A 15,355-nucleotide genomic window follows, 5' to 3' on the forward strand; every position below is an offset into this window, starting at 1 on the left:
AATGCCTTATTGGATTGGATTCAGTACCTTGCAGAAGCAAGACTTTAAATTTGTGAATCACTTAGCTTTTTTACCTCAGTTTTCCTATCAGTAAAATGAGAATATTTACTTCATAGGAATGTTGCAAAGATTGATCAGTTCTATTTTAGGTATTTCTAAGGCTCGTATCTCCATAGTACCTTGTTTACATGGGGAAATTAGTGTGCAGTAAGCTAAAGTGTGAATTAAAAACACACTAGCTACTTCGCACTAACTCCCCATGTAAACACTCCTATTGCACTTTAGGGGTGTCCTTGAGTGGTTTAGCCTAGTACATTTCCGAAGTGCATTAAGCTAATACGCACAAAGGCACTCAGTGTGTATTAAGAGTGTCCACACAGGGAGTTAGTGGGGAGTAGCTGGTGCACACCAGCACTTGCAGACTTTTTCCTTGTGTAGATAAGCCCTAAATGCTGTTGTCCTTACTTGAATTACACTTTGCAGGGGGAAAAAAAAACTTAAGCTTTGGAGGTTTGTTTGACAGGCAAAAGAAATCTTTTCTCTGTGAAAAAGGGGCTCCATTATTCTTATTCCAATACTGTAAACTTCCTAGCTGATAAAACGACCGTGTGTGCATGTGTGTTTAAACTGGTAACGAAAGGCCAATCTACTCAGTTTCTCCCAAGCATCCACACCCACCAGTGTGTATTCCGGCAGAGTCATGGAGTTGGAACACCTATACTAAATCTTGTTGCTTCCTGTTGATGTTCATTTTCCTCCCTCTAATCCTATTCCTGGTTCATTTTCTCACTGGTGGTATAGTCAGTTAAACCAACAAAAATGTGGTTGTTGCCCTGGGTATGCTAGAGGGAGAAGGCTACACAGAGAGAAAGTGAGTGGCTGCTGTCGTGAGAAAGTGTCCTCCACACTTTTGGGGGTGACTAGACAGTTTCTCCACCACCTGACCACCTCTCTTTCACCCTCCCTCCCATCCCCCCAAAATATTCCGTCTTGATAAAAGAATGGGTGCACAGCAAGGGGAATATTTTATATTCTGCCTTTTATTAAATATTTTTTTACAAAAATACATGGATTTGATTTTACAATAAATAACTTCTCATGTGCCATGTTTTGATGGTAGCTGCATCATTTTGGGGCTCTAACCACAGTAAATGTTAAATTCCCTTATTTTAACTCCCAGTTAACTTCCCACCCCTGAAAAAGATCTCTAGCCTGTTAGCATCAGTAAAAATTTCCTATGGCTCACAAATAAAGAAAAAGATTATAGAACAGAGACTAAAGCATGATATTCATCTTTAACCTGCAGTACAAAGCAATTTTGTTAACGATAGAACAAGATATTTATGAAGAGTTTACAAAAGGAAAATTTCACTGAAGCAGGATGTCAGCTATGGAGATATGTTTTAGAAAAGTTATTTAAAACTATAAACTGAACTCTGTTTTCTAGGTCAGTTAGCTGACATTCTTGCCTCACAAGGCTCTGCTGCAGCTGAAATTAAATGTTTATTGCTTATTGAAAACACAACCATCAGGCACTTTCTTGGTGTTACAAAGTATTGGAAGAGTAATACAGTTGCTCCCTTCGGTGTTTCTGAACGAAAAGAATAAAATTCTCTTCATTTTTATTTTCAAAGATAACCCTCCAGTATCACGGCTAACGTTGACAAAGCAGTATAAGTAAGTTATTGAAAGAAGTCTACTTAAAATGGAACTCTTCCTGGCAATAAAGAGCTTGAGAGAAGTTACAAGTGATATTTGCCATAGCTCCCTATTAAAAAAGGAACTTGTGGGGAGTTTTCTTGAGACAGTCCCCATTTGCCAGAGGATCTTCACACTTAGTACCAATGAATTTTCCATCACCAACTCAAAGAAATAGGGGGGTTTTCCTTATTCGCAGAGTTAATTAAAACTGAGCAGAGTGTTGCAGTAGTAGGTACATTTAAATTAGGCAGCTAAATTGCATATCTCAGACTAGCAGCTTGGAATCCCATGTAGTGATGACATGAGTGACATAATGTTCACCAGTCCATAGCTATTACAGTACCAGAATTCTCCACAAAAATACATTCTGTTTTTTACCATTTGCCAAAATTTGTACAGGAAAAATCATCTGGCTAAACTGGGAATTTGCAACTGAAAGTAAAAATGGAAAAATCTGAAGTGCCAAAATTACTGCCTCCAACAACTGGAGCAACTCGTATTTCAGACCCCAGTCCTGCATTGAAATGAGAGCGGAAGGGCCCCAGCACCTGCATGAAGCCCCTGCAAAGTCACTGACTGTGTCCCTGAACATCAGGGTCAACACTAGAATGCTCCTTTGGTGGTTTGTGTGATCCTAAGAGCTCCTGAATGCCCACAGGCAAATGTATGTAACTGGACCTGATCCTCAGCTGACCTAAACAAGCTGGTGTGTGCATCCCAATCTCTGAGTTCCCTTGAAGCATTCCCCTACAGAGTCCAGCCTTTAGCCATTGGACAATCTCAGAAACATTCATAACAGATCTAGGTTGCTGCAGCTTTTTTATAAGTTTGCCAAATACCAAAACGTCATTTTTCAAACATCAGCAACAGAGCTATTTTCAAAGTATTCATAACACAAAACAGGCTGGAGTGGTTTCCTTTGGTATCTATTTACCGGATTCTTGCAAATTAACCTGTTTCAGTCAAAGTTCTCTGGGCACGTGACATGCATGCAAAGGAAAGGGATATAAACCTTCATGCTTTAGAGCATTAGTCAACCTCTAATTACATGGACCCTGGATGGTATTCAGAGCACTTGCTGGTGCTCAAATGGTGCTGGTTTCACAACCTTTTTTCCAGATACTAAATTATATTACATACATTAAATACTTTCTTAATGTTACTTTTCCTATAAACAATTGCCATAGTTGCCACAGGATGTTATTTGATTGTAAACGAGAGGTAGTGATTTATGCAGACATGATGGATAGAGGAGATTTTCCAGGAAACACTTTCTATTCGGAGGTGATCTGCACCATAGAAAAGTTAGGGAACAATTGTCCTTCCAATGCAGGATTGTTTCCTGAAGTACATTTATTAGTACTTTGCTGGGTCCAGATTGAAGTGTCATTTCCTAAGCTCAAGCAGATGGATCACACCGGTGTGAAGTATTTTCTGATATTTACCTCACTATTTCTATCAAAACCCTGCTCTTGTACTACCCAAAGTAATCTCTCTCCACCCATAAAATTTATACCTTTGATGTTTTTGTAGACCATTATTTGGTCTTCAGTTAGTCACTGCTTAGCCAGGCAATTATCGTGGCAAATTAACTTAATACTTCCTCTAGTCCATTGATAATTTTTGTTATTCCCTTCTGATAATCTCTCTGATTTCTTAACATCTCTCATCCAGAAATCAATTTAATATTCCAGATCATACCAGAACCGATTAGACACTGATTATTGCCTCCCTAATCCATTACACGTCTCTGCCAAGCAGTATGGCAGCACAGGTGGCCAAAATAATTTTGCTGTTCAGTATATATACTCTTGTCTAATATGCTCTTCACTATCACACCCAAGTCTCTTTCAATTTTACTTGTTTCGAGCTTCCTCCCACTTAATCTGAAATGCATACACAGTATCATTAGTTTTCATTTTCTAAGAAGAAGCTAACTTTGTTATTTTCCGCTCTCTAGGACTCCTTATACACTGTTGCCCAAGAAAGAACTCAGTGTTCCAAAATATGGCCCTCAAAACTGTAACAGAAGCCATTCCATGACGCAGCAGCCACGCATATAGTCATCCATTTGCTGAAATGTATAAACAGTTAGGAGGAAGGGGATACGCCATGAAAAGTGCAAATATAGCTGTTTTTAGGGATATGGGATAAGCACTAGACTGGGCAGGAAGCAGAGTCATTGGTTTAAGGGAGCACAGTATGTCAGCAAGAAGCAGAAACAGCCCGAGGACAATTATAGGCCAAGTGCATCAATCTGTAATGAATTTGCATTCCACAAATCTGGAGACACTGGCTACCTGAGGATTACATAAATTCAAAACATACAACTCTCTGCTCTCATACCAGCTTCATTTTGTTCTGTTTAATAAAAACTTGAGCTTAATTATCTATTTAAATCTGAAGGCTATTATAAATTATTCCCCACCAAATATCCCTTCATCTTAGTGCATAAAGTAAAACCCTAATCCCTCTCTGCTATTTTTTTATCTCTTCCAAAAAATACATTGGAAAACAATTTATGTTTACTTGGGTTTCAAGAAGTTTTAGAAATACCAATTTTATTTCTATAGGAATGAATATTTCATATAACCCTCCCTCTATCCCCGTATATTTAAGCAAATTTAAAAAAGATTTTTCTAAAGTCATCCAAAAAGTATTGCTATACTACTTAAAAATAAATTGTTCATTAAAAAATCCCACACTTAAAAATTGACTTAATATTGCTTTTGTTCTCAGAAGCAGTATACAATTAATTTATATTTACTTTGCAGAAATACCCTAAGAGTATTTTGACAAAATGTTCGTAAAATATTAAGCCACAATATAAAGGTTCACTATCAGATCAAGTTTTGTTCAAAATGTAGAGTTTATAAAAGAAAAATATTATTTAAAAAAAAGTTTACAAAACCAGAGCCCCATACAAGCCTCGTTTATTGAAACTGTAATTTCATTTTAAAAGCAAACATCCCTTACAATATTTACAACCCAAATATAGCAGAATTTAATTTATGCATGAGAATCAGTGAAATTCCCTAGAAACAAAAATTAAACCCACTAAGTTTATTTTCTTTGTTTAAAGAAAGGTTAAAGAAAACAGCAAAAATAGTGAAAAGTTAGATTATTAAAATTTAAAGACCTAAAAAAATTAAGCCTGGTTGTGCTGTTCATTTACTTTTTTCTTCGTTTTTGAAGTGTTATTAATCACATAGTTAAGGAGGTTTACATTTTAAAGTTTTAACTGTACTGTACTTTTAAAATGAACCTTTATTCTGCAAACTATGTGGCGATCATTACACATGACAGGCAATCAATTGGCACAGTAATGAAAAGCTGATGTAAACACTTAAAGTCCAAACCAAAGTACTTACTTCAGTATATAAAAAGAAAGCAACAGCATGAGGCCTCGATGCAGGAAGTGCACTTAAGCATATGTTTAACTTTACACATATGATCAGCTTTCACAGAAGTAAGCCAAGCCCACGCTTAACATGCACAGGCAGGTGACTTTCTGAATAAGTAACACTGAAACTTTATAATTATTACTGAACAGAACAGATGCGTGTTACACAAACCTTTTTTTTCATCCAATAGAGATTAAAAACAACGCAAGGGCCCTCTCGGCAAACCTTCATTCACATGGTCTTTGTCTTTACTGGGGCTGTTCACTTGAGTTAGGATTTGCAGGATCAGGACCAAAATGTGGGGCTCTTGTGTCACAGAAGCTTATTTAGAAACAGGCTTGTAGTTAGATTACAATCACACAAAGACAGTGGCATCGATCAGATCCCTAGTGGATTTTTGTTCATATCAAAAAAACACCATCCCATGGAAAGATGCTGTACTAGAACTGTTGAGACTGTTACAAGTCAGTTACTGAGATGTATACGCATAGCTGCCTTGGAATCTGCAACACCACTCACATGCTGAACACTTAAGTTCAGTCTCTGCAAAACATCGATACATCATCATTAAACATTCATTATATTCATGAAACCTTTCAAAAATCAAATTACTTAAGAACCAAGTATTCAGGAGTAATGTTTTAAGTCAGTCAGGAAACTAGACTTGGAAACTAGACTTTGAAACCACTATTTGAGGTTTTGTGATCCCACAATACCAAATACCCAGTTCAAGGTGACAAATATCTCACTGATTTGTAAACAATGCAAATACACTGAAAATAAAAGGTCACTAATCCAGATGTCCTGCCTGGCGCAACTCCTGTTGAAAATCCCCCTCTTGACCACTCACCAGACCACTGAGGGAATCCAGCCATTGGATCCTGTGAGTTTTAAGACTCTGAACTGGGCACTGTTGCTGTCTTAGGGGCTCTGCACATGCTCTCAGGGTGCAGTTCCACCTGGCACTGCCTAAGAGTTCCATACACAAGGCTCTCTGTCCAGCCCCTAGAACTAGTGCTGACTCAGCCAGACTTCCCACATAGCTTAAACACACCCTCTCCCAGAACTTGAGCACAAAGTATGAGCCTTCTGATTTCTCTCTCGAAGGGGGCACATGGTAGCTGTAACATATGAAATGCACAGACACTGCACAGAATTCTCTGTCTTTAAGAAATACACAGATCAATACAAAAAAACTTTACATGTATTTATTTCCCTTTCTCAGTTTCCTCATCATTCCAGAGCGCTCTTTGGGTTGGGGTCAGAGTCACCTGGAGCCATCCAAGCCATCCATTCTGCAGTACATGGCCTGTGTTCTGAAACATGGAACCTTCTCCCTCAGCTATCACGGACCTTGGCTGGAATGTGCCCTTCCTCCCTCTCCTGCCAAGAACCTCCCATCTCTCTCAACCCTGTGAATTCATTTTAAAGGCTAGCATCACTACCTTGATGCCTTTATTCCACTGCTGGTAACTTTCCACTCTCAAAGCCCCCAGCACTTGTTGAAGGAAGTTGGAAAAAAATAGTTTCTCCACTCAGGCAACCTCTTCAGCATACCTATTGTCCAGTCATTAAATTCTAATGAACATTGTCACTGGTCTGGCAGAGACATGATACAGCCCCCTGCCAGCCCATGGCAGATACCACATTTACACAGAGACATTCAATGACAGAACCATCTTCTCGGTCACAACTTTATAGTATCAACCCGAATTTATAAATTGTATAGATAGATCACCCAAATCATCACACTGCTTCATTGCTAGAGCTGAAATTGGATAATCTGCCAGTAATATAGAATTCATTAGGTCAGAACATTTATAGTATGCATGCCACAAAATGTGAAACACTAGATTGATGAGCTTTACAACGTCTGAGAAATAGAAAACTCAATATAAACTGTTTACCGTATCTATTACACGGTACATAGTAATGTTCATGCTGTCTTTAAAGTGAAAGTACATGTTGCAGAAACCCCAAAATCTCATCGTGTGATGGCTTTTTATAAAAAAGTATTTTTCTATATTGTTCCTATATTAGAAGTGCTACTAGATTTCCAAACTCTTTACCGCCTATTAAATGGATAAGATGGAAACAGCAGATGTCTTTAAACTGTGCTTGTGAAGAAATCCATTTATATTCACTTTGAACAAAAAAAGTAGGAGAAACACAGACTGAGCTCTTGTAGCATTTCACTGTTATCAGACAGCATTCGGAGACAAAGTTTCAGCATCTAATAAATCTCTTAAAATCAAATTATTTTAATTCTGAATGTCAATATCAGTTTGACAAGGTACAACGTCTGCAAAATTCAATTAACTTAATAATTCATGCTAAATTCTTATCCGAGGGGTTACTGTAGGTGGCACAGTAGGTTAATGCACAAGCCTCTAACCCTCTGTCACCGTAGGTTCAAAGAGTTTAGATATAGGAACAATTTCAACAAGTTTGGAAGGGCTCAGGGCACAATTATACTCAGAGACCAGCACACAAATGACAGTTTTTGTGAGATTACAGGCCCCAATTCAGAACAGCATCCCTATTCAGGACAGGACTGACACACACATGTGCATTTGAAGTCAATGGGAGCTAAGCACATCCTTCAGTGCTTTCCTGGTGCAAGGCCAAACTTAGGAGTGATGTAAAGTCCTGCTCCTGCAAAGACTTAAGCATATCCTAGCTTTACGTACTGTGAGTAGTCCCATTAAAAATCAATGAAGATATTCACAGTATGTAAAGTTACACACATGCATAAGTATTTGTAAGATCAGAGCCTAAATCAGTAATGGAGTACACTGATTAAAAAAGAGTTTACAAGGTAAAATGTTGATATATACCTGTCCCCCACTTTCACGAATACTAAATTTTATCCTTTAAAAAAAGTTAAATCATATTCAAGATCACAGAGTAAAAACAGATTTAAACACAGATAACAGATCCTTTTTTTGTCAAGCTGGCATTGATTTGATAATGGTACTTTATTATAATAATGGAATTGTTATAATAAAATATAAAACTAGTGATATCTTCACCTCTAATAAGCCCATCACTGATTGACTTAGCTCATAAAGACCGCTTGCAATGGATCTGCATGGCTTTATTTAAAAATATCTTGTTACATTAGTCAAAACAAAGGTCTGACCATAAAGATATAGAAATAAACGTAAGGTTGTTATTAATTTTACAACTATTCATCGGAGGTGTTTTATTATTAGCACTTTGTACAAAGCATTCCACAAACCACAGCTACATTTTTTTATTTAAAGAAACAGTCGCTGTGTGAAAGTGAACCATAAGGGTGCTGAGCAAGTTTGTAGAAGTTGTTCATTCTAAGCATCCATTTTCATTGCACTAGGCTTTCCATTGGTGATATGCATGCCAAGGCTTTTAATAATGACAGGTTTCAGAGTAACAGCTGTGTTAGTCTGTATCCGCAGAAAGAAAAGCAGTACAACCGATGAAGTGAGCTGTAGCTCACGAAAGCTTATGCTCAGATACATCTGTTAGTCTCTAAGGTGCCACAAGTCCTCCTTTTCTTTTTAAGGCTTTTAATAGTTATTCTAAGTACATCAAATTGTTCCATCACTGCCAGCTTTAGAAGATACAGTTACTTACCCTATCCTACCCTTACCCTGCAGTTCTTTGAGATGTATTGTCCACACAGATACCACTCTTGGTGCCCATGTGCCCCACACATACAAGATCAAATTATTTTCAAAAGCAGTGTCCATTGGGGCTATTCACACATTCTCTGTGCCTCTCACACATTCTCTTTGCCTGTAGTGGGGGATATAAGGGATAGGGCATCCTCCACCCATGCTCAGTTCCTTTGCCAATAAAAATCCCAGGTATAAGATTCTGATGAGCATGGACGGAGGACAGGACGTGGAATCTGTGTGGACAACACATCTTGAAGAACTACTATTAGTGTTGGATAAGTAACTGTATTTCCTTCTTTGACTGATTGTCCACACAGATTGTATTTTGTGATCAACAAGTAGCCCTCTGAAAGCCAGGAGGCAAGTGAGTGAAGGTCTACTTGAAGAGTGATCATAGGAGCGCCCCCTGAAATCTATATCCTACCTCAAGGCTTGCACCAAGGAATAACGGAAAATAAATGTGTGGACAGAACTCCATGTTGCCGCTCTGTGTATTTCAGAAATGGGGACATCTGCAAAGCAGGCTGTAGAAGCACAGGTAGAGTGATCCCTAACTGCACTGGTGGGTCTTTATTGGCTAGAGTAACACAGTCTGAGATCCACCTGGATTGTCTCTGTGATGATACTGATTGACCCCTAACCCTCTCAGCAAATGCCACAAAGACTGAGCATGCATGTAGTTTGGTTCTGTCCAAAGAAAAAATATAAATAAATAAAAATAAATAAAGCCCAGACATCATCGAGCATATGAAGTCTCTCTTCACCTGGGGACGAATGATGTTTCAGAAAGAAATCTGGATTGTGAGTGCATTGATTGATATGAAATTTGGATACCAACATAGGCTGATATTTGGCATTAGATCTATGGGTGACTGTGTCCTTGTGAAAAAACATGTATAGCAGATCCTCCTTGAGATCTTGCATCTCCCCTATCCTTCTAGCCAAGATGACAAGCAACAAAGAGAATACTTGGCCATTGGGTGAAAAGAGGGGCCCTATCAAGGAATAATGCATACTGAAAATTGAACTTCGAAGTCTCAATACAGCAACTCCTACACAAGTGGACCCCAGAGCGAAATACTGTAGCTTTCAGAATCAGAGCATTTTCTCCACAAAATGGAGTGCAGTTCCAGTGACAAGTTCACTTTCTAGTAAAGCAAAAAGGTGTTCACCATACTGCTACAGTAGTCTCCAGGGATCAGATTTTCAAAGGTAATTTAAGGGCCTAGTGGGATTTTCAAAAGCACGTAAACAGGTTATAGGCTTAACTCTAATTGATTTCAATGAGACATGGGTGCCTAATCTGCTTATAGACGCTTCTGAAAATCTCTCCAAGCAACTGTCTGTATCTTCAGACTCTTAAATATGTTTGGAAATCTGGCCCCAAGACCCTATTCAACAAACTGAGGAAGTTCCAGTTTCAGAACCTGGGCCCCTAGGAAGTATTTCCATATACAATGTATGAAAGAAATTGAAAACCTCAGACGAACCCATAGAAGATGAGTGAATAAACAAAGTCTTATCTGACATTCTGAACATTTAAAATTAAAGGGATACTGTTTCAGTGTGAAATTTTTTTTTAACCTACTGCAGTTACAAGGAACAGGGAAGATAATTACAGCTAAAAGAAGTTAGAGAAAAGAATACTTTAATGTTTTCAGTTTGTTCATTTGACAGCACTGTACATTTGTCTTGACTAGGATTTAAAGATGCATAACTAGAAAGTGTTGGCTAACACACATGCACTGACTAACACATCCTAAAAGTGTAGTGTAGACAACACTGTGTAATGCTGCCAACTCTAAGTGCTTAAAAATCATGAGTCAGGCTCCAAGAAACAATGAGAATTAAAAAACATGTATCAATTTGGTTATCTTTTTGTCTTCTAGTTTTTTAACCTTTTTTAACATTTCTGCTTACAATCAGGAACCGTTTTCGTATGTGAGATCAAAAAAATATACACTCTTCCTACGCTTTAAATTAAGAACTACATCTGCCAGTAAAGCTATGGAAGTTTAAATTTCTACAGACTAGTATGCATCTGATTCAGAGTTCCATTAATAGCGGATCAGATTTGGGAAAGAATTATGGGTTTTATGATAAAAGCATGAAATTTGCCAGTCTTAGGGCATGACCTAGAAGATTTTCATGTATGGGTCAATCACCAATTCATGCCATACTAGCTGTGGCAGACATTTTAAAATCTGAATGCATTTTCCTAATATTTTTCTGATAGATTTTGTTTATGATATGAAAACATCCCAGTGGGTTTTCATTTTTGTACATTTATATTCATATGGTCTCTGGTATCCTAAAAACTAAAGCAATGAATTGCAAAGGCTTGAAATTATATGAAAATATTAATTAACATGTTCTGTATCATGTCACCAGGGAGTATTTACTGAAATACTATATAGAAAAATACCATAGTAAGTTTGTAGGTTTCTACTCATGAACAAAGTTACATTTTTCTTTGATAATAACATTTCAGATTGATATATGCATAACAGGATATTGCTGTGTCTCAAAAAGATCGAAAAGGCAGCTTATGTAAACACACAGCCTAAAATGCGTTAAGGAACAAAAAAGTCTTTCACGGTCTTCAATATACTGAAATATTGGTGTCCCAAACATTTTTTAGGGAGAGCCGCAATTTGGTCTTGGAGATCTCCCTTGTAGGAGGTCAGCTAAACAAAGGGAGATTATTTCCCATTATTATTATTTCACTTGATAGGCTCTGTTAATGGCTTGGCTTTGTCCTCCAACCTCTGTTACAAATGTGGTGTACTGCTGCTGCCCGATCTTCTTAACCTCCCTAACAGACAATCACAGCAGGTTCTCTAATGCCTTTGGTGTCCAGTTTAAGTCAACACACTCTTCTCAGAAAGGGTTACCCATGTCTTCTGACCTCAACAAATATTTTGACATGTCGTGCAAAAGAAGCCAGAACACCTTTCATCTGCACAGGTTGCTTGGTGTTAGACCCATTTCAGGTGGTTCCTGTCTCTGGTGTGGCTTCAAATGCTATCAATCTGACCACCTCTGGTCACTCTATCATCCAGTGCCAAAGGACCTCTGGACTCTGCGTGAGACCAACAGCTCCACCATCCCCTTTGATTATGGCCTCATGAGCTTGGTTAAGTGTGATTACAGAGAAAACATGCTGTATCTTGTGAATGGTGAAGTTCCCCTTCAGAAACTCTCTAGCTGTGTCTGGATGCATGTGTGAAGGCTTACCATATCTAGGAGGTGAACAGGAATCCAACAAGCATAATTAGTATGAGCCAGCACAAAGAACCAGGATGACATCTTTCCAATGCATTCAATGTAGACAGCAAAGTTTGCCTGGTGGACTGACAGCACATAGGTCTATACAAGAAGTTCCAGGTGAAGTGTGGGATGACAGAAGTGGAACACTGGACTTTCTAGTTTTTGCTTGTCACACAATTTATCATACCCCATGGAAACCTCATCTTCCCTGAGAGCTTGGGTATACTGGGTATATGCATTTTGGAGGAAGATGTATAGATTGCTGGCAGTTACTTTGAGAGTATGCCTAGTACATGTAACTTGAGACACTTTCAAGGAGGAGTCAACCATTCCTGGGGAGGCCACTTTGGCTAGAAGTTAGATGGACAGAAGCCCTTGTTCAGGCCAATCTCCATTCTGCTTTAGACTTGCCATTTCCAGATGTATACCACCCAGCATAATGACAAATTTGTCTTCTGCATACCCAGCAAGCTAGGTTCCCTTTATATGTTTGATTATGGTGAAAAGGGGCTGATAGACAGTGATCACTGACACTTGGCATGACTTTAGGTGGTGTGCAGAATTCCTTATAACACCCATGGTGTGACATATCATTGCCACAGACTTGGAGTCATTTAGAAAGAGTGAAAGAAGCACCGTGATTTCTGGGGATTAAGTCTGGCACTGGTGGTCTGCTGGCATGATAAGCTACTTAAGAAACATCTTGATCTCTGTTGAAGGTATTCAGACTTGCTGCCTGCCTTACTTGTTCAAGTCACCAGCATTCTTCTTGCAGGGCTTGTGTAACCAGCTGGTAATCATTCTTGATATCAATATTTGCAGCAGGGATAGAACCACTGGTTTTCTTCAGGATCAATGAAGTCTTCTTCATTGATGCTGCAGTCTCACAATCTTGGGTGAGAATTCCATAGACAACTCCCCCGTCTTGAGTACTGGGATCCTGAAAAAGTGATATCCCAGTTCCATGGAAGGAATCTGTCGCTGTGGTTGAGCTAGGATTATTCTCTATGTTGTCTATGGACTTAGTAGTGAACAGCCCACCATGAAGCTTTAGAGGACCGACTACATTCTCATCCTTGAACTGTTGTCATGCACTGTTTGCTATGCTGGTAGAGATGGCCAGCACTGTCATAGAAGATGGACAATCCAAGTTTAAAGATAGTATCTATTAGCTCACTTTTTCATGTCCATGCATGAAGTGTCAAACCAATGTAGATTAGTAAAAGTGTTTCCTCGAGCTCTGCTGTGGTACAAACTTTCTGTTCCTTCATGGAGAGGGATGATGATGTACTGCAACTCAAAAGTAAGGGTAGCAGGATAAATGGAAACTTGTTCTGACTGAGTTTTAATGTTTGGACCATCCAATGTCATGGCATCAGTGCCAATATTGACTTAGGCACAGATTTTGCTTGGCATCCTGGATCAAATGATCCAGTAAACTCAGTTTTCATTTGAAACATGTGACTTCATATAATTTTTGCTGTTTGGGACAGGTGAAGTGCTGCTTCGTCACAGTCTTCCTCACATACTTTTTGGAAGGCAGGTCCAAAATTCTGATTGAAGGCAAGGAACATATGTCCTTCTCTGTGTGCTTGGAGATCTGGAATGCATGAAAGGATACAGGATTTTAATTCAGTGCTGTGAATGTGCCCAGCCAGTGTCACCCCCAACTGTTCTAGCCTAGCAGTAGAAAGCCTTTTGAGGTCTTCTAGTTTAAAGGCTGGAGCCACGTCTTCATTCAGTCTTGTCTCTTCAACGTATACTATCAGTTCAGCAAAAGCAATCCCATTGGACATCATCTGTGTTGCTTTGTTCAGTTTTCCTCTCCTGGACTTCGTTGTAGGGAAACACCAAACATCTTGCATGATCATGATACTCTGCCTCTTGTGCCACGATTAGTTTTGCAAATAAGTGCTGATTTTGCACCTGGCATGCACACCTGCAGACTCCATTATCAATGTCAAGCTTCATGGAGGTCTTTTGATGGTATGTGCAATTCACAAATAAAGCACACTTCTTTTCTGGAGGCTCTTCGTGTCAGTCACTTAAATGTGTGCATTTCCTCTGCAGTTTATCAGGGCGATCCATAGCTTTCTCAGATTTTTTTTTTCCCTTCAGCCCTTTTAAGTTTGGTCCTGTTAAACATAATGTCGCAAGATTTGTGCCACTGTCCACTGTTCTTGTTCAACATTTTTTCAATACCATCACCATCATTTAATCTATGTATTTCAGTGGATATGGCAAATCCATTCAGTTTATGAACACATCTGAAATTTTCTGCTAGAGTCTGATAGATCCAATCTGCTCTCTTTTTGATTCTGCTGGATTAATCAACTCTGCACTGTTGTCTTCCCGATAAAACACACGCTGCTCCAATCAGTAGGTGAAAGGGATGTCTCCGTTGACAGCCCTGGCTCTCAAACAAGCTTGAATCTTTCTGACATATTTGAAGTACTATTAATAGCCAATAGTCATCTAACATCTTTCACTATTGTGTACAGTTAATATTACCCAAATCACCAAACATCTTTCACACAACAAAAGTAGCATCTGAAAGAAAAAAAGAGAAATGTGACTAAATTGTGCCACGACCACAATGACAATCAAAATATGTCCTTACACCAATGTTAAGGTCAGGCTGAAGCAAAACCAAGAACATATCCCTTGTATGTTCAACTGTAAAATGTTATTTGCCGATTATGACAAAATTATTAAAAGTGCTGCCATAGCCACATGGGATGAGTTGGCGATGGCCCCATATCTGAAAATCTTTATTAGGTCATGCACTAAGACTGTGGCAAATTTCATTCTTTTACCATAAAACCCACAATTCCACCTTTTTTGGTATAATAGGCATGGAATGTTACAGATGGTCTTTAGCAATACAGAACATTCACTGAAAGAAGGCATGGGTTCAGGTATTTCTAATCCATCTGGGGAATAAGAGGTGGAGATTGTAGGATAAAAATGACTGCTGAAATATCTGAAGCAGTTAGTCTGAGAAATACTATATGTTTGTGGAACCCAGACAGTCATTAAGTAAATTTATTAATCTGAAACAATTATTCAGTTGTTATGACTACAGATCAAATGATTCTCTGAAACAAACCCAGTTAATCAACAGCATTTATGTGAAGTGGGACAAAATCCTATAGATTATCCTATCATTAACAAAGATGTATTTTAAACTCAGTATGTTCTTTGTTTTAAGAAAAAAGGAGAGGATATATTTTGATAAATGTAACAACAAAAGTGCAGATTTGCCTATAATTGTCCTAAAATCTGAAGCAGAGTTATTTTTAAATGGTGGGGAAGAAAAAT

General features: G+C 38.5%; 1 protein-coding gene across 8 annotated transcripts in view; it reads right to left on the bottom strand.

Moving 5' to 3' along the window:
• The window catches only part of RAD18 (RAD18 E3 ubiquitin protein ligase), a 125,841-nt gene that overhangs the window by 7,200 nt on the left and 103,286 nt on the right, over positions 1–15,355 (bottom strand). For 2 of the 8 annotated variants that reach the window (XR_012159773.2, XM_073351213.1), the window contains one exon: positions 13,816–14,584. The exons of the other annotated variants lie outside the window; for them this stretch is intronic. Coding sequence is in view for 1 of the 2 variants with exons in the window: in XM_073351213.1 (XP_073207314.1) it covers positions 14,551–14,584 (34 nt within the window). In the remaining variant the exon portion in view is untranslated. Of the gene's footprint in view, positions 1–13,815; positions 14,585–15,355 lie in introns of those variants that run through there. 8 annotated transcript variants of the gene reach the window in all.

Source organism: Lepidochelys kempii, chromosome 7 (genome assembly GCF_965140285.1).
Source record: "Lepidochelys kempii isolate rLepKem1 chromosome 7, rLepKem1.hap1, whole genome shotgun sequence".
Taxonomy (NCBI): domain Eukaryota; kingdom Metazoa; phylum Chordata; order Testudines; family Cheloniidae; genus Lepidochelys; species Lepidochelys kempii.